This window comes from Aotus nancymaae, unplaced genomic scaffold, assembly GCF_030222135.1.
Source record: "Aotus nancymaae isolate 86718 unplaced genomic scaffold, 86718_ANA_hifiasm-v0.15.2.pri h1tg000003l, whole genome shotgun sequence".
Lineage (NCBI taxonomy): Eukaryota > Metazoa > Chordata > Mammalia > Primates > Aotidae > Aotus > Aotus nancymaae.
Window position 1 is genome coordinate 31,102,956 of NW_026988414.1, and position 20,228 is coordinate 31,123,183.

Genomic DNA, 20,228 nt, shown 5'->3' on the forward strand with positions numbered 1-20,228 from the left:
CTCCTATGCAATGGTCATGCTGGGCAAACATCTTTCCCAAGATGAGTTAGCATGGAACCTTTCAGTGGAAAGAGGAATTAATGGGAATCAATCTGAATCCAAACCCAGACAATTCCACTTACTAGCTGGATGATCACAGGCAAATTACTTAACCTCTGAGCCTATATTAAATGGCTACAGCCAGTCCTGCTGTTTAATGTTTTTTCCGTATCTTCTCTGTTATCATTATTTGTTACATTATTATGTCCCTACTTTACCACCCAATTTTATATTCAGTAGTTTTGCCTAAGGGCAGATCATCTGTTCTGTGAAATAAAGCGCACTGACTTTAGTGCCTAGGTGTTATGAAAAATATCTGTTACTTGGAGAACTTTTTTTATCATTTCTAGATTTATCATTTCAGTTCCAGATGGCTGAGACTACTAAAGGTCTGGCTTCTATCCAGACCTTGGATAGAAGGGCCATAAATCCATTATGGCCTGCCAATATCTGTAGTTGATATGCTTCAACCCTCTGCCCAGAATAATTCAGGGAAGTGGAGAGATGAAGCTTATGAGACTTCTGAACTGACCTTAAAGAAAAGACATTAGACTGGGAAGCACAAAGACAACACGAACTTGCTGGATTTACTCTGACTTTTCTCAAGTCCAGTTCAGTCTGACTTATGTATTTCCACTCAGTTTAGCAAAGACCCATTTTATGCCATTGTACTCCAAATAAGTCATTTAATTTGTGGCAAATTATTTTATTTATAATAGAGAATTTTAAAGCTTATTACTTATCACTGCAATCCAGAAAATGAAGTTATGCCAATACAATGATACCACAATAAAATTACCTTCAGTCTCTGATTTCTTCCTTTCTTACTATATCAACTGCGAGTAAAGTACATTCTTAGGGCATAAAATATCTCACAGCAGTGCAGGGCATAAAAATTTTCTGCATGGCTCTTCTACACATGTGCAGATCATTCTAGAAATTTTGAGCCAGTCATGGTGGTTCATGCCTATAGTCTCAGCTACTCTGGAGGATCATTTGAGCCCAGGAGTTCGAGGTTGCTGTGAGCTCTAATTGCTACTGCCCTACAGCCTGGGCGACAGAGGGAGGCCCTGTCTCTTTTAAAAAAAAAAAAAGCTGCTACTAACATTATTTTCCCAGAATTCAGTGCTCAAAGACTGTATACAATTCTCAGATCCCTAAATTCCTTTATCTCATTAACTATTCTCACTCCCTCTCTGCCTGTAGCCAAGATATACCTGTAACATGGGCAATTAGTTCTTACCTATATTCTAAAGAAGAAGGATAGGGAGAGGCCACTGAAAACCTCAGGGAACTGATAATAGGATTTTGCCTAACAGATTGGTGGCCTCAAAGCATCTATAAACAAACAGCTGCCTGCCTCTAATTTTAAGTGATATTTCTTACATCATTACCTACCTTGTTATGCACATTACAATTGCTACTATAATGGCGATCTGTACAGCTCCAATAATTGCTGCAATAAGAACATGAGTGAGCTTTTGCCTACTTGGCACTACATAGAGAATACTAAAGTCTGTCTTTTCACAGTGCTGTCCAGTGTAGCCAGATTCACATCTGAAAAGGAAAAATATATATATTCCTATGAAAATTACAAATTTTGATACTCCCAAGTTTTTACATTAAAATACACAAAATAGTAATAAAATTTAAACAGGAATAGGAAATCAAGCATTTTCGTACAATCTGGGGGAAAAAATGCCATTTGTATATTTCCCTACTGTCTTTTTGTTGTATCTACATGGTGCTTCTTTCACCTAAGTTATATCACATTAATTTTACAGTTGCTAAATACTGTTAATATATCTCTTTTTTGTTATTGCTGCTTTTGCTTTTGGTGTCATATCTAAGAAATAACTGCCTAATCTAAGGCCACAACGATTTACTCATTTTTTTTCATTTTTTAAATTAAATTTACTTAAAAATTGACAAATAAAATTACATATATTTATCATGTACAACAGGGGTCCCCTACCCCTGGGCCATGACTGCTATTGGTCCATGGCCTGTTAGGAACCAGGCTACACAGCAGGAGGTGAGTGGTAGGCAAGTAAGCAAAGCTTGTCTGCATTTACAGCCACTCCCCATCACTCCCATTACCACCCGAGCTCCACCTCCTGTCAGATCAGCAGTGGCATTAGATTCTCACAGAAGCACAAACCCTATTGTGAACTGCGCACACAGGGATCCAGGTTATGTACTCCTCATGAGAATCTAATGCCTGATGATCTGTCATTGTCTCCCATCGTGCCCAGATGGGACAGTCTAACTGCAGGAAAAACAAGCTCAGAGCTCACGATTCTACATTATAGTGAGTCGTATCATTATTTCATTATGTATTACCATGTAATAATAATAGAAATAAAATGCACAATAAATGTAATGCACTTGAATCAGCCCCAAACCATCACCCCCACCCTCAACTCCTAGTCCATGGAAAAATCTTCTTCTATGAAACTGGTCCCTGGCGCCAAAAAGGCTGGGGACCGCTGATGTACAACATGATGTTTGGAAACGTATAGACATTGTGGAATGGCTAAATCAAGCTAATTAACCTATGCATTACCTCATATAGTTACCATGTTTGTGGTGAGAATACTTAAAATCTGCTCTCTTAGCATTTTTTTAAAAATAGATACAGATAATTTCTAAATAGAAATATAATACTCCATCCAGTAACTGTAATATAGCTAGCTTATCTATTCCCAGTTCTAAGACATGTCAGTTATTTTCAATTTTTCACAATTATAAATTAGATGTGGTAAACATCTTGGTAAATATGCACTTTTCTATATTTAGTGTTATTCCTTAGGCCTAAATACCTGAAAGTTAGACTATTGAAAAAGTAGGTATAAACATTTACAGTTCTCTGAACATAGCACCAAATTATATTCAAGACACTTTTCAGTGTATAAAATATAAACATGTAAGATGCAGGGGAAAGATGAAAATAAGTTATTAACGACAGAAACAATGTCAAGCAGTCAAGGAGGTGCTAATCTTAGAAATTATCTGAATTTTAATTAAAAGTAGATAAAAAGGCAACTGCATCAGCTGATGATAATTTGACAGGGAGAAATATTTAAGACACTTAACAGACAATTTACATTTTTAAGCTGACAGAAGTGAAATGTATAAATTACCCAGCCTTCAGTTATAATTGATTAATAAAACATTTGAAGTGTAAAAATAGTGTATGTATTAATGTCCCACAACTCATTAAAAAATAATTTGAGGCAGCTTATCATAAAGCACACACACAAAAAATAATGTTAGAGGAGGAAAACAGGAAAATCCAGGGGAAGTGTGAGTCTATCAATCCAGCCCGAGGTTCGTAGACACCTCCGAGTACATTTCACACTGGGCTCTACGCTCCCCAGCAAACAACAACAACAAAAAAACAAGCAGTGGGAAGATATATAGATCATGGAAGAGAATTGAGAGCCTAGAAATAAACCCATACATCTATGGCCAATTGATTTCAAGAAGGGTGCTAAGATAACTCAATGGGGAAAGAATTGTCTCTTCAACAAACAGTGCTAACTGGATATCCACATGCAAAAGGATGAAGCTAGACCGCTTCCTCGTGTCATACAGAAAAATTGCCTCAAAATGGATCACAGATCTAAATGTAAGAGCTAAAACTATAAAACTCTAAGGAAAAAAACGTAAGATACAGTTATTATGGAAAACCGTATGGAAGTTCCTCAAAAAATTAAAAATAAAACTACCATATGATCCAGCAATCTCATTACTGGGTATACAACTAAAGGAAATAAAATCAGTATGTTGAAGAAATATCTGCACTCCTATGTTTATTGCAGCATTATTCACAATAGCTAAGATATGGATTCAATCTAAGTGTCCATTAATGAATAAATGGATAAAATAATGAGGTATATATACAAGATGGAATGCTATTCAGCCATAAAAAAGAAGGAAATTCTATCATCTGCATGGATGAACCTGCAGAACATTATATTAAGTGAAATAAGCCAAGCACAGAAAGACAAACACTGAGTGATCTCACTCATATGTGGAACCTAAAAAAGTTGATCTGACAGAAGCAAAGAGTTACCAGGGGCTGGGGTGGTAGAAGGTGGTTGAGGAGATGCTGGTCAGGGGATATTAAATTTCAGTTAGAAGGGAGGAATAAGTTCCAGAGATGTAGTGTACAACATGGTGACTACAGTTAACAATGCAGTGTATTTTTGGAAAATGCTGAGGATTTTAAGTGTTCTCACCACAAAAGTGGTAACTATGTGAGGTAATACATATGTTAATAGGCTTGATTAGCCATATCACAATGTATATATATTTCCAAACATGATGTATATAATAAATATAATTTTGTCAATTTTTAAATAAATTTGATTTTAAAAAAAGAATAAAACAGGAGTAAATCTTTGTGGCCTTAGATTAGGCAATAATTTCTTAGATAATCTGACACCAAAAGCAAAAGCAACAACAACAAAAAAAAGATAAATAGCACTAAATCAAAATTAAAATCTTTTGTACTTGAGGACATTATCAAGAAACTTGAAAAGATAACCCAGAAAATGGAAAAAAAAGTTACATGTATCTGATAAGGGACTTATATCTAGAACATATAAGGAACTAATACAACTCAATAATAGCCAAAAAATAAAATAAGAGAGCAAGGGATGTATACTGACATTTCTCCAGAGAAGATATACGAATATTCTCAACATCATTTGCCATCATGGAAATAAAAATCAAAGCCACCATATATACCACTTTACACTTACTGGGATAGCCTGAGTCAAAAAGTCAGATAATTACAAGTGTTGACAAAGGTACAGTAGGGCATGTAAAATGGTCTGGCAGTTCCTCAAAATGTTAAACACTGGGTTACCATTTGACCCAGCAATTCTACCACTAAGCTTTACCCAGGTGAAATTAAAACACGTTCACACAAAAACTTTCAAATAATCATTCAGAGCAGCATTTTTCATAATAACCATAATGTGGAAAGAACCTAAATTTTTCTGATGATGAGTAGATTAAAAACATATGGTATTATCCATACAACGGAATAGTATTCAGCCACAAAAATGAAGTACTGATATGTGTTATAACATGGATGAACCTAGAAAATATTATGCTCAGTGATAAAAGCTAGACACAAAAGACCTCATACTACATGGTTCAATTTATATAAACTATCCAGAATATATAAGTCTATAGAGATCAAAATAAATTAGTGGGTGCCTAGGGCTAGGGAGTATGAGGAGATTTGGGAGTAAAAGCTAAAGGGTATGAGGTGCCCTCTTGGGGAGATGAAAATGTACTAAAATTGATTGTGGTGATAGTTGTACAACTCTGTGCATATACTAAACACCAATGGATTAGGAAGGAAGGAAGAAAGGAAAGGAGGAGAGGAGAGGAGAGGGGAGGGGAGGAGAGGGGAAGGGAGGGAGTAGGACAGTTGACATAAAATACAATGTACATAAAATAAAATCAAACAAGTTGTTCAAAAGAAGCACAGTTATTACTGTTATGAAACTTATGGGAACTTTATCTCATTGGTCCTCATTTAAAGAGGGCACCTTCTAACATAAAGAACATTATCCTCAACAACACAGCTGCAGTAAACTCAATGATATAATGAAGTTTCATGGGATTTTTAAAATAATATCCTTCATGGTATGCTAATGGCCAATAGTCAAAGCTCAGTAAAATAAAAACAGTTCCATAGGGAGCTGTAACAATGTCCTAGATATACAGTTCTCTAATGGTTTGGCTTAAGCCAAAGATTAAAATCAGAGAATCAAAAATAATTGTATAGGCCATGTATCATTCCTGCAGTTCTCCCTGGATGTTATTTTCTCCAACTGACTTTTGGTTATACTATGTGATATGGTTTGGCTGTGCCCCATCCAAATCCCACCATGAATAGTAACTCCCACAATTGCCACGTGTTGTGGGAGGAACCTGGTGGGAAGTGATTATGGGGGTGGGTATTTCCTGTGCTGTTCTTGTGATAGTAAATGAGTCTCACAATATCTGATGGTTTTAAAAATGGAAGTTTCCCAGCACAAGCTCTCTCTTTGCCGGCTGCCGTCCACATAAGATGTGACTTGCTCCTCCTTGCCTTCCACTATGATTGTGAGGCCTCCCCAGCCACGTCAAACTGTGAGTCCAATTAAACCCTTTCTTTTGTAAATTGCCCAGTCTGAGGTATGTCTTTATCAGCAGTGTGGAAACACTCTCCCTATACCTAGAGTACTAACTTCTAGGTTATTTGTTTTTATTGTTACTGCTTAAAGGCAGATCCAGGGGTTCAGTCCTCCACCTTCTACTTTCATCCCACACACCTTCCACAGGCAATCCTATTCAATCCCACTGTCTCGTGTGTGAATTCATCATCCATTTACCACAATTATTGAGCACCTGCTATATGCCACCTACTGTAGTGAGCATTTGAAATGTATCAGTGAACAGAATAGATAAAGATCCCTGGCCTGCTTACCAGCTACTGGGAGAAGAGTGTCAGTAAACAAAGTAAGTGAATTAAATGGTCATGTTAGAAGGTGATATGTAATACAGGGGATGTAGGGTGTGGGGTGTTAAGGGAAACTGCAAACACCAGGTAGCCAGGAAAATTGCAGGAAGGGAGGGTTGCAATTTTAAATAAGGCACGCCGGGTAGGTTATTTAAGAAAGTGACCTGTGAGTAAAGACTTGAAGAAGGTGAGGAGTCTGCTATGCAGATAACGGGAGGACAGTGTATCAAGCAAAAGAAAAGCCAGTGTAAGTTCCCTAAGGTGGGAGCATCCACGCATGCATGGCATGCCCAAGAACAGCAGGTGTGGCTGGAGAGGAGGGAGTGAAGGGGAGGAGAGCAAGACAGAGGTGAAGAGACAAAACTGCATAGAGCCTTCTGCACTTAGTGAGATGAAGGAACCGCCGGAAGGGTCTCAGCAGAGGAATGATATGAACTGACTTTTATTTTAAAAGGCTTACTCTGTACTTTGGGAGGTGATGCAGGTGGATCATCTGAGGTCAGGAGTTCGAGACCAGCCTGGGAAACATGATGAAACCGTCTCTACAAAAAATGCAAAAATCGGCCGGGCGCGGTGGCTCACGCCTGTAATCCCAGCACTTTGGGAGGCCGAGGTGGGTGGACACAAGGTCAAGAGATCGAGACCATCCTGGTCAGCATGGTGAAACCCCGTCTCTACTAAAATACAAAAAATTAGCTGGGCATGGTGGCGCATGCCTGTAATCCCAGCTACTCAGGAGGCTGAGGCAGGAGAATTGCCTGAACCCAGGAGGTGGAGGTTGCGGTGAGCCGAGATCGTGCCATTGCACTCCAGCCTGGGTAACAAGAGCAAAATTCCATCTCAAAAAAAAAAAAAAAAATGCAAAAATCAGCCTGGCCAATGTGGTGAAACCTCATCTCTACTAAAGGTGGTGCATGCCTGTAATCCCAGCTACTCAGAAGGCTGAAGCACAAGAACTGCTTGAACCCAAGAAGCAGAGGCTGCAGTGAGCTGAGATCACACCACTGTACTACAGCCTGGCAACAGAGCGAGACCCTGTGTCAAGAAAACGGGCGGAAGTCTCACTCTGTCTGCTATTTTGACTATGGACTGTAGAATACAATCACAGAGGCTATTGCAAAAATCCCAGGGAAATGTTGGCCTGCACTAGGAATAGCACTGGCAATGGAGAGAAGTAATCAAATTCTGGAGATATTCTGAAACAAAATTCCCAGCTGACCAGATAAGAAAGAGAAGTCAAAGATATATCAGAGGAGTGTTTTGTCTGAGCAACTGAAAGGATGAAGTTGGAATCAACTGAGATGAAGAAGGTGGCAGGTAAAGCAGGTTTAGGGAGGGAGAGCAGATCAGGAGATCGGCTTTAGTCCTGTTGAGATTGAGGTGTCAGACATCCATGTGGAAATGTAAAGGAGGCATATGGATCTACAAGTTTCAAATTCAGGAGAGAAGTCTGGGATTTATGTAAATTAGGAGGAATTATTAGCATACGTCATGGAAAGCCCTGAGACTGGACAGAATCTCTAAGGGAAGAGAACTAGGACTGAACCCTGATACATTACTACGTTGAGAGGTCAGGGAGCAAAGTCAAAGCAGCCAAGAAAACTGGAATGTCCAGCAAGGTAGGAAAAAACAAGAGACAGGATAATTCTTGACACCAAGTGAAGAATGCATATCACACAGGAGGGGGTGATCTACTGTGTCAAATGCTACTGATCATTCAAAAGTAATTTCACAGTAAGTACTGACCATTGAATTTGGAAATGAGAACAGTGTCGGTGAAGTGTTAGAGACAAAAGCTCATTGGGGTGAGTTCAAAAGAAATGAGAAGTGAGGAACTGGAGATAGACCTTAGACAACTCTTTCAAGTTCTATGAAGGAAAGGAAGGAAACAGGACTGTAGCTGGTGGGAATGAGAATGAGTTTTTTCCAAGATGGAAGAAACAAAAGTTTATCGATTTATATGAGATATGCTGACATCAAGTTCTATGATACAGAGAAAAAGGGAGAGGATTGCTGGTAGGTGATAGTGAAAGGGTGTGGAAGTTCTCCTCATATTGTTCCATTTTCTCCGTGAACTTGGAAAGAAGATCAATAGCCAAGAGTGAGGATGAGAGAGGAGGTACTGCTGCCAATCTGAGGAGACAGGAGAAGGTACAAAGTAATCCTATAGGAGAGGAGGAGAATGGATAAACTGCAGCTGTAGAATGACTGCCCTGGCACAACAAAGGGCCCACCTTGAGACCTATAGGTATGTCAGTGAGAGAAGTTAATCTGGTGGTGTGTGCTTTTCACCAACAGCCATGTGTAGCTGCATGTACAGGTATGCAGTGTGTGGAGAGCTGGGATGAACCAGGACTACGGTTTTGTCAAGTGAGTATGATGAAGCAACAGAGGAATGAGGGATTCAAATAAAAGGGAACTATAATGATTGGCCACGGAATTTATGCTAATGAGGGAAAAAGAATATCCAGGGAGTGAGGGACACTGAAAAGGTGAAAGGATGAATAAACCGAAGGGCTAGTGGGATAGAATAGCTAGGTAGAAACTAGAATGGATATGCTACAGAGGGAATGATTCTCAAATATATGTCTTCAACTACATCTCTCTCATCAGTTCCAAAACCAAAATATATCCAGAGCAGCCCACTAGATATCTGTAAGCAGATATCCCACAGGCATCTTAGACCAAGTACATCAAACTGAAGATATCATTTCCCCCAAAACCTTCTCCTTTTTTCCAATGCATTTCTCACTCAATCTTGCCTTAGCCAGAAACCCAGGAGATTCTCCTGACTCTTCATCCAACTAACCTCTACCAACCCTCACGTTCTCATGCTCATATCCAACCGAACGGGTCAGTCACCAACATTTGTGAGTTCAACCACCTAATGATCTCTCTGCAATCCATTTACTTTCTCAACCTCTCAACAACTCCTTTATACTTAATTCAGGCACTTACTTCTTATTAAGTCTTCTAAATGTTCTAATCTACTTTCCACAATGTCACCAGAGTGGCCTTCAGATTTGATCACTTCATTGCTACTTAAAATCCTCTAATGGTGTCTTACTGCTTTTAAAATAAAAGCCAAGCTCCTGGGATGGCCCAAACGTTCCTGTAAGACCTGACCCTTCCTCCAACAATGTCCCCCACCCATCTTCAGACTGAAGTGCCTTTTCTGAAGTCCCAAATCACCTCATGTATACCTGTGTATGATAGTATTGTTCATATTATAATTACTTGTCAGTCTCTTCCACCAGACTATATGCTTTTTAAAGGCAAGATCCCTGGATTCCCATCATATTTGAATTTGACACCCCAATATCAGAGAGAATTTGGCATTAATAAGTCAATCAATCAATCAATCAATCAAAAAACAGGCAGGGCACAGTGGCCCACACCTGTAATGCCAGCACTTTGGGAGGCTGAGGCTGGCGGATCACCTGAGGTCAGGAGTTCGAGACTAGCCTGACCTACATGGCAAAACCCTGTCTCTACCAAAAATACAAAAATTAGCTAGGCATGGTGGTACACGCCTGTAATGCAAGCTACTAGGGAGTCTGAGGCAGGAGAATCGCTTGAACCTGGGAGGTGGAGGTTGCAGTGAGCTGAGACTGCGCCACTGCACTCCAGCCTGGGCAACAGAGCAAGACTCCATCTCAAAAAAAAAAAAAATCAATGGTGCCATAATGCTAGAAGATTTTAACCTAATAATAGAACTGTGGCTAAAAGCTGTTTATTCTTGCCTGTTTAGTGCTATGCAAACACACCTCCCTACTAGCAGAAGTGCAAATGATATCATGGCCTGATTCCTACAGATACTGTGCAGACTCAGACAAAAGAAAAAGATCAACTGCTTTTAAGGAGTTATAGTTGTGTAGAAAAGGGATTCTTTAGCATTTAAGATACTCCTCTGGTATGAAGAAAAGGAAAAAAGTATCATCATTACATGTCATTCAAAAATATTTACTGAGTACCTAGTGGGCTAAGTCCTACACTAGGCACAAGGAAAACAGTGATTAACAAAACAAAGAGCTCCTGACTAATGGGCTTACAGTCTAATAATATCAACTGCTATTCACTAAGCAGATATACATACCAGGTATTAGGCAAGCACTTTACACATATTATCGTGCTTAATTTTAACAACATATGAGATAGATACTATTACTATTCTACTTTAAGAAAGATGAAGATGAGGCTTAGATATTTTATGTAACTTCCAAAGAACACACAGCCAATAACTGGCCGAGTCAGTGTATCCAATTCCAAAGCCTTTAACCTGTATACCATTCAATACTCTTACTTTCAATTAGTAAAATACTAGAAAATGACCTGGTATCACATCATTATCAGAACATGATCCTCTCTCTCATCCTTCATTTAAGTATCTTGAAAGATGCACCATCCTAAGAGAACCAGATCCAAACTTCTATCAAGATATCCATACCACTCTGGGACAAACATGAAGAGCCAACTGTAAGATTTAGTTTTAAAACTGGCCTGGGCCAGGAGCAGTGGCTCACACCTATAATCCTAGCACTCTGGGAGGCTGAGGCAGGTAGAGTGACAGAGCTCAGGAGTTCGAGGCCAGCCTGGGCAACAAGGCAAAACCCCATTTCTACTAAAAATGCAAAGAAAAATTAGGCCAAGCAGGGTGGCTCATGCCTGTAATCACAGCACTCTGGGAGGCTGAGATGGGCAGATCACGAGGTCAAGAGATCGAAACCATCCTGGCCAACATGTTGAAACCCCATCTCTATTAAAAATACAAAAATTAGCTGGGCGTGGTGGCATGCACGCCTGTAGTCCCAGCTACTCAGGAAGCTGAGGCAGGAGAATCACTTGAACCTGGGAGGTGGAGGTTGAAAGTGAGCCAAGATCATGCCACTGCATTCCAGCCTGGCGACAGAGCGAGACTCTGTCTCAAAAAGATAAAAATAAAAATAAAATAAATAAAATTTAAAAATTATATATATATATATGTATGTATAAAATTAGCTGGGCATGGTGGCATGTGCCTGTAATCCTAGCTACTTGGGAGGCTGAGGCAGAAGAATTGTTTGAACCCGGGAAGCCACGGTTGCAGTAAGCCAAGATCGCACCACTGTACTCCAAGTCTGGGCAACAGAGCAAGACTCTGTCTTAAAAAAAAAAAGGAAAACGAAAGAAAACCTGGTCTGTTATTGTTCATACAGCTGAATTTTTTAAATGTTCACAAAAAAAAAAAAAGAAGAAGAAGAGGAGGCTAGCCCCTTCAAAGACAAGGAGAACTTTCAATCAGGAAAAAGCAAAAGTCTTAACAAAGAACTATTCAACCATTAACAGTTTAGTGTTTTGTTTTGCTTCTTGTTATTTAAGCAGGAGGAGAGGGAGGGAGAAAAACAGGAGCAGGGAGCTAAAGAAGTAGAAAGATCCAGGAGACTGGATTTTCAATTGCTCCTTCTTATTTTTTGGAAAGAAAGATTCACTGGCTTCTAGGTGGACAGAGCAAAAGAAAAGTATAATATTTCTCCATCATTTGATGTGTTGACTAAGAAAGGAGAAAAGGATCTGGTCAAATTCCAGAAGGCAAGGGTGAGCAAAATGACAGCAATGTCTCTCTGTCTATAGAAACATCACCTGTACAGCTGGACCAATGTCAAGTAGATGATGAGCTCCTAGCAGCAGCAGCAAAAAGGTGTATCCGCAGATAGGCAAGAGCAGCAAAAAACACTAAGTTCATTAGGTTGGGTATCAGAAAGTCTGAGACTTAGTTGTTTTTTTCAGCTCTATTTCTAACTTGCTGTTGACCTTGAACAAGTTACGTAACCTGTCTGGAATCAGGGAGTTGAGGATTTACGCCCTTTCCATCTCTCGAGTCGCACCTGGTTCTTCATCCCCATCCTCTTATTTTTAGAAATCTATTTTGGCACATATTTTATTTGAATTACATGTTCTCTGTTCTTAATACAGTCTTTAGTCCCTCAACCACCTTGTGACAGATTGCCTAAAAACCAAAATAGTGTTAAAATATGGCACATTTGTTTTTTATATTAAAAAATGTATATTATATTTAAAATGTTAAGTCCATAATCTCAAAGCCCTAAAAAAAATTGGTTTTGTTTTCTGCATATTTCTTGCCAGTTTTTTTTTTCCAAATGATGCTGCTGATTTTTTACTTGTCTACTACAAATAAACACTACTTTTTGGTAATATTTAGTCTACATTTCATTCCCTTCTATAGAGCAACAATCATTGATGAAAAAAATGCTCACCACTGATCTGGAGGCACTGACTTACCTACAAGAAGCCTTCTGAGTAGAATAGATGAATTCACATTTTCCATGGATGCAGTAACCATTGAGGTTTTCAGGGCAAGGCATGTGGTTTCCAATATAAACATCTTCTCTTTGATCACTAGCATCTTAAAAGAACATAAACCAGATGGTTCAACAATGAAATGCAAGCTGAAAAATACAGACTTTTCAAATGTTCTGAAACAGCAAATGAATTCACCCCCTGTCAACCACCTAGTGGGCAATTTGAAAAGGAAATTTTTCAGGTAAAGGGTTAGATAAGATCCAGGGTCCCTTCTAATTCCTATTATGCCATAAACACAGCAGGTAAACTGTGTAGATTCAAAGCATTTAAAAATATTTGCAGGATGTGACCACTACGAGTTACTGTTGTTTAAAAACAATCTGGCAAAGAAAACTAAACATCTTTTCTAAAGAAATAAATGCTAACTCTAGAAGAAAGTTCACCTCTGTGACAGAGAGAAGTTATATTTAGAATTGGCTTTGGGGGAGTGAACTTAATCATTTATTTGAGGGTTATGAAATTGAGGCCAAAGAACACTGAATGACAGAGAGCAAGTTATGAGATTCTGAAATTTTAGAGTGAAAGGTTTATTTTTGGAATGAAAATTATCAAGCATATTGATTTTTTTCCCAAGTGAAATAGCTTTGCTGTTCTTTTCATGTAGTTTTTCTTAGTATATGGTCTTATTTTAAAAATTCAAATAATATAGAAGTTAAAAAAGAAATTCAAAATAACCTGAGATCTTGACCTCCAAAAATCTGTCAACATGTTGATGAACACCTACTCAGACTTAGGTATAATGATTTGAACTGAACTGAAGTGAAGAAAACGAAGAGAGTCAAGAAAGAGAGATGGAACGGGTCAGAAAAGATGGAAACATAGAAACTTGGTCTTCAAAATCAATCAGATTAATTTACTCAGTCATTATATATACATCACACACTCACATAAGCACACACACATACACAAATAAATTTGGGAATGGATTTTTGTACTTTTTTTGGCATATGCACCAGTACATTAATCCTAAGCTCCATGGACCCATAGTTCCCCGATATTTACAGGCCTGTCCATGTGCAGGAAAAATCCGCAGGCTTCCTGCCATTTCTATCTTACACAGATTCTGTGCACTACAGCTGTACCTTCAGCATACTACCCTAGTAAACCTGAGACTTCATAACTGTAAATTCAAAATAATAGGACCTACATTTCATGCAGTTTTGAGAGGAATGAGGGAGATAACAAATGCATGTATAATACTACCAAAACAACCAGCTATTTATATAGCACATCATGTAACATCACAGGGCCTATCTCCCCAAAATATAAATAAAAGGTGTTAATAAAAATTTTTAAATGTTAATAGAAACAAATTAAAAAGGAATGAAACAGTGAGTTATACGTATGTGTATGGTAAGATCAAGAGGAAGATCAAGGGAGAACTGAGAATAGAGGTGCCAAGTATAAAAAACCCTGAGAACTAAAAATTCAGATTTTCTGAGGATCAAAATCTACATATAGACAGAAAAAAACTTTAATGATTATTAAGCTCAGGGACAGTGGAACTAAAGCAGAGAGAAACCAGACCAAAATGATGTTATTTTTCCTCAAAGTGTATATATAATTTACATTGTGCTAATTTAATTTATGCCTAGAAAGAGAACAGATCCAAAAGTCAGGGAACCTTACATATAAATTCTCAATTTTAAAAATGTCCCTACTGCTTTTTGGCCTCGTTCACATCACTTCTTCTCTCTGAGGGAGCTGAATGAGACCAGTACTACCCAACATAGGTATAGTACAAAACACATATGTAATTTTATATTTTCTAGTAGCCCAGATTTTAAAAAGTAAATAGAAACAAGTAAATAAATTTTAATCATATAATTTCACCCAATATAGCCAATAAATATCATTTTCACATATTACCAATATTAAAAATTGAGATATTTTTAATTTTTAAAATAAGTCTCTAAATTCTGATATTTTACACCCACAAAATATCTAAATTCTGACTAGCCACATTTCAAGTGCTCAATAGCCACACAAGCCTAGTATCTATCATACTGGAAAATGCAAAACAGATCACTAATTTATCATCTACTGATCATCTTGTACATGTTGGGTACACTGCTAGGTGCTGGGAAAACATATTCTGTCATCAAAGGGCTTATAAGGTCTCATCTAGCTCCCAGACTATAATTCTGCCATGGCAAAAGAAATCAGGCCCTCTTTTGAGTTGCTATGATCCTGAGCAATTACTCCTTTATTATAACACTCACGATACTGCCTGTTTTATTGCTATTTGGGTTTTTTAAGTCAGCCTCTACCATAAGATTGTGAGCTCCTTAAGAATCTAGCTGCTTGTGTTATTCATTTCTGTATAACTCCTAACACTTAGCATGCAGTACATACAATGGCTAAGAACACAGCTCTAGAGTCAGACTGCCTAGGTTTGAATCCTGGTTACAACACTCTGTAGCTGTGTGACCTAAAGGCAGTTACTTAACCATTTCTGGCCCTCAGTTTCTTCATCTGAGAAATGAAGATGACAATGATGTCTGCTTCTTGTAGGGTTGTTTTGAGGCCTAAATGAGATAATACATTTCGTGTATTAAGAATATAAGTTGTGTATAGAACTTAAAACAGTGCCTGGAAAACAGTAAGTACTTAATAAATAAATATTACCAAGTATTGTTACATGCTCAATAAATGTTTGTTAAATGAATAAATTCTAATTTTCTCCTGGTAAAGGGAGAAAAAAATAGTTATAAACTATAACTTTGTTGTTTTCCATTGACAAAATTATTATCCAATTAAAGGTTTCCATCTTGAATCCCTTAGTGAACTGGACAGTTGTATCCTGTGTTTCACAAGAGGTCAAACCTTAATTAACATATCTTTTATTTATTAATATTTGTGATCCAAGCAGAAGACTTTCCTAAAGTAATTTAGCTGTAATGAGAAATAGTTTATCAGAAGCCAAATAACTGAAATCAAATGTACTTTTCTTGCTACAGTTTCAAACTAAAAATGCTACTCTACATTCCCAATCAGGCCACAAGTAAACTGAGGAAAGTGGTCATCTCCCATAGCATTTCTCAGAACATGACCATGAAAGTGTGTAACAACAGAACTACAGAGACTAACGTTATGCACCAACCTATGATAATAAAATCCTATAGGGTATATAGCAATAGAACTGTGCAGGTCTGTAGAGGCTGTGGTAACATACTAATCTACCATAAGAAAGTTCTTTAAACGGCAAAGAATTTCAAAAATAATGCAGAGCTGAAAGCTATCAGAGGACTCAGCTAGGTGAAAACAGAAAAAGTTAACTACATTAAAAATAAAGTTTTGAGAAATTAATAGAAAAAGCATGGCACCAATAAGCATATACTGAATAAATTAATGAAAGAATGTGATATCAAGCTGTAGGCAAAGTGAAGCTATATAAAACATGTCTAATAAAGTTTTGAACCCTGTGACAACGTACAAATTCACAGAGTCTAATATTCCACTCAATGCCAACATTATTCATCCCATTAGACATACATACTATTTCTGGGCATAGCTACATGCTCAGCTAAGCTACAGAGGATATAAAGAAAGAACATGCATGGTCCTTGCCCTCAAGAAGCTTATAATCAATTTAGAAAATCAACATATACATATGAAAAGCTGAATAACACAAGGAAAGAGGACCCATGGGGCAGTTTACAATTAAATGGCAAAAGATGGTTTTATAACACTAGGTGCTAAGGAAGCTCAAATTGAAAGGAGAACTCATTGTAGACTAAAAGATTTATTGATTATTGATAGGGCAGGACTCAAGTTAAGACTCAAAGCATAAATAGATTTAGACATAAATAGAGAAGTGTTAGAAGCCAAAGGGAAGGTATAGTGCATATAGCATTCTCAAGAACAAAGAGTAGCAACCTACATAGAGTGATACATTCAGACTGGGGAAGGGTAGATGTCAAAGTTGGAAAAGTAGGCTGAAACTAGATTATGAAAAAATTTGAATTCTAGGTTAGAATGTTTTCTTCATCGTATGTACAAGGAAGACAAAGGCCTTTTGAAGAGCAGCACAAGGAAAGCCAGGTTTTACATGAAAAGTAGTTTACAGTAGTTGCCTAGAGCTGGTGGTTAAGCAAATGGGGATTGACTAATAATGGGTGTGGAGGTTCCTTTAGGGGTGAAGAAAATATTCTAAAATTAGATTATGATAACACTTTAACAACTCTAAACATACTAAAAAAAAACACTGAATTGCACACTTTAAACAGGTGAATTTAATGGCATGTAAATGGTATCTTAATAAAGATGTCAAAATAATTAACTGGATACCAACATACAAGATAATGGGGCAGAGGAACTAGGAAGACCATATATGTTTCAGGTGACCAGTTAAAAGGTTACTACATAATCCATTAGCTGGGCATGGTGGTGCACACCTGTAATCCCAGCTACTCGGGAGACTGAGGCACAAGAGTCGCTTGAACCCAGGAGGTGGAAGTTGCAGTGAGCTGAGATCGTGCCACTGCACTCCACCCTAGGCAACACCTAAAGCTCAGCAGCAGGAATAGACAGTAGGCATAGAAAAAATAAACATGGTTTGAAGATGTTTTGAAAAGTGAATGAGCTCAGAAACTCAGATCTGGAAGGGTCCTTGGAGGCCATCTGGTTTGATAAAGGAATCTCTTTAGTTTTATAACCCCCAGAACCTATGTCTACTTGAACACTTCCAGAACTCATAATACAGTTCATTCCAATATCATCAGATTTTCCTTACGTTGAATGAAATCTCACTTCAACTTTATGTAGATTTCCCCATATCTTTTATGCCCTCTCCGCACTGCTGACCAATCTTTTATTTTTAAGCTCGAATTTCCCCATTCCCACCCCTATTCAAACAATTATTTACAACTATCTTGAAGAGTGGTATCCAGCACTAACCCCTGTTCATTTAAGTGTTTAGTAAAACAAAACTATCCTCTTTATTGAAAATCCTCGTAATACAGAATTACATAAAAATGACTCTAAATATGAGCCTAATGATTGGGACTCTGTAGAGACAATGTAGTAAGCTGACGTCAAATTTAGATCTTCAGTCATTCAAAAAGTATTTTTTAAGCATCTATTATGTTCCAGGCACTATGGTAGTTCCAGATATTTGAAGCAATGGCAAAACAAACAAATACAAAAACCCACTAGGCCACTGAATATGTGAAACTAGTGCTTGGAAAAAGATCCAGGCTAGAACACAAACACTAAGGTTCACCAAGGTAATAGCTCGGATGATATTAAATATCTGGAAGTAATTAAGAAAGCAGGAGGCACAAAAGAATTGTGGTGGAATCGTGATACAAAGGGAAGGAGCAGCACTTAGGGTCAGAAAGTCTGAATTCTAGTCCCTGTTCTGCCCTTCTATATGGGCAAAACTCCTGCAGTTTCAGCTTCTTCATCTGAAGAATGAGGATAAACTTGGCTGTTATGAGGACTAAATAACACAAATATGTGAAAGCACCTGACACAAGTAGAGCACTTGATTAATAACTTAAGTGAAAGAATATCCTACTGATGTTACTTATGAACCATAATATTAAATAGCAAGACGATAACTAACTCACCAATGGTGAGGCTGTTGAGCACAGCCAGGTTACTGAACATGAAACTAGAAAAAAAAAGTATTAAAAATAACCATAATAACATTGATAATGAACTCAGTAACATAGTGTTTAATATTCAGAGTGATCTTAGGTAGTAGATATTACTGCCCCTAATTACAGATGTGATCAATGAGGCTCAGAGAAACCAAGACACACAGCTATTAGGCATAGATCAGGTCTGACTCCAGAGGGCAAGCTCTTAGCCATTACAGTATCATTTCTCCAAGCTATCCTAGGAGATGTGTAGGAAAAGATAAAAAGCAGAATGGCCAAGCACCTGCTCTCCAGGCCAAGTAAATTAGCCAACTTCGAAAAGGAAAGATAAAAAGGCTCAAAAGATATAACATACCATGGTTTCAGAAACCACAGCAGAGATGTAACCTGCACACAGTAAGAGCTGAGCACAGAATGATCCTGCCTAAACAAGCTCTTAGGCAAGTGGTGACAGGCTCCAAGAGCAACAATTGCAACTGCTAGTCTCTGAACAATGTGTGTGTGTGTGTGCATGCACACGCGTGTGTGTATAATATAAAAAGTATACTTGGTCACCAAATGGCTCCTTTCACCCACAGAGGCATTCAGAAACAATTCCACCACCAGCTGCAGTGTTTTCAAATACAAAGGATAGTTATGGTTCTAAGGGATGATGTTATGAGAAAACCCAGTACCAGATGGCTTATCTGCAAAGGCTTGTTCCACTAGCTATCTGTCCTTGTTCATCAATGTACAACCAAAGCATGAGGAGTTGCTATTAGCAATGGAGACATGTACCTGGAAGGTAAACTGCTGAGGCCACAACTATATCAACACTGCATCAGTAACCCTAGGGCTCATTATTTCTTTAAATCTCTATAGTTAAAAAAAAATTCAAAATACACTACCCTGCAGCCTCCCAGCCATCATCACTAACATATTCCTCCACATATCCTTCCCTAACCACAGTCTGCTTGGACTCCATTAAGGAATTGTCTTCCTCTATATAAACTCCTACCCATACTCCAATGCTCCCAACTCTCCCAATTCTAAACCTCACTATCCTCCATACCAGCCCTGATTCTTCCTTTCCTAGCCTGCTCACTCTGCCCAGAGAAACACCTTTTTAATATGAATAAGCTTATCTACCTCCTTAACTACTCCCTTAGAAAATACTCCTTTCATCTTCCTGATGTACCAAGACCACATTACTTCCTAGATTCCCTTCCTTCCCTCTTCCCCTGATGTGCTCACCACTGTCATTTCCAGGCCAGCATTCCACCCTCAGCTCCCCACCACCTTAACTCTCTTAGGAGCCTGCTAATTATCCTCTGCGTGACTCTCCACTCCACCACATTCCATGACATTCTCCGATTTCCTTCATTGATCTTAGCACCTGGCTCATAGTCTTTCCTTTTGATGAGGCACATTTGTCAAAATCATTTTTAAAAGGGCATATCAAAAGACCTGGACTGAAATACCTAAACAGTTACCAGTAATGGAAATGATATCAATATCTTGGTATCTCAGGTATCCCTGGCCAGAAGCAGGAGGCAAGACTAATGGGGCTCAAGGACGAGACCAAAGATGAGGAGGGGGTTGGGACAAGGTGGAGCTCAGGAACGAAGTGAGAATGTCTTAATAATAATAAAAAGGGTGGTATGGTTACATTATAGGCTATATGAGCATATCTTTGAATCAAAATGGTCACATTAAAA

The 20,228-nt window shown here is 38.2% G+C and overlaps 1 protein-coding gene across 1 annotated transcript in view; it reads right to left on the reverse strand.

Moving 5' to 3' along the window:
* Positions 1–20,228, reverse strand: part of TMEFF1 (transmembrane protein with EGF like and two follistatin like domains 1) — a 94,475-nt gene that overhangs the window by 3,517 nt on the left and 70,730 nt on the right. Inside the window, exons 8-9 of the mRNA XM_064379468.1 lie at positions 12,845–12,968; positions 1,438–1,596 (exon numbers count right to left, since the gene is read on the reverse strand). Of these exons, the coding sequence (XP_064235538.1) occupies positions 1,438–1,596; positions 12,845–12,968 (283 nt within the window). The remainder of the gene's footprint in view (positions 1–1,437; positions 1,597–12,844; positions 12,969–20,228) is intronic.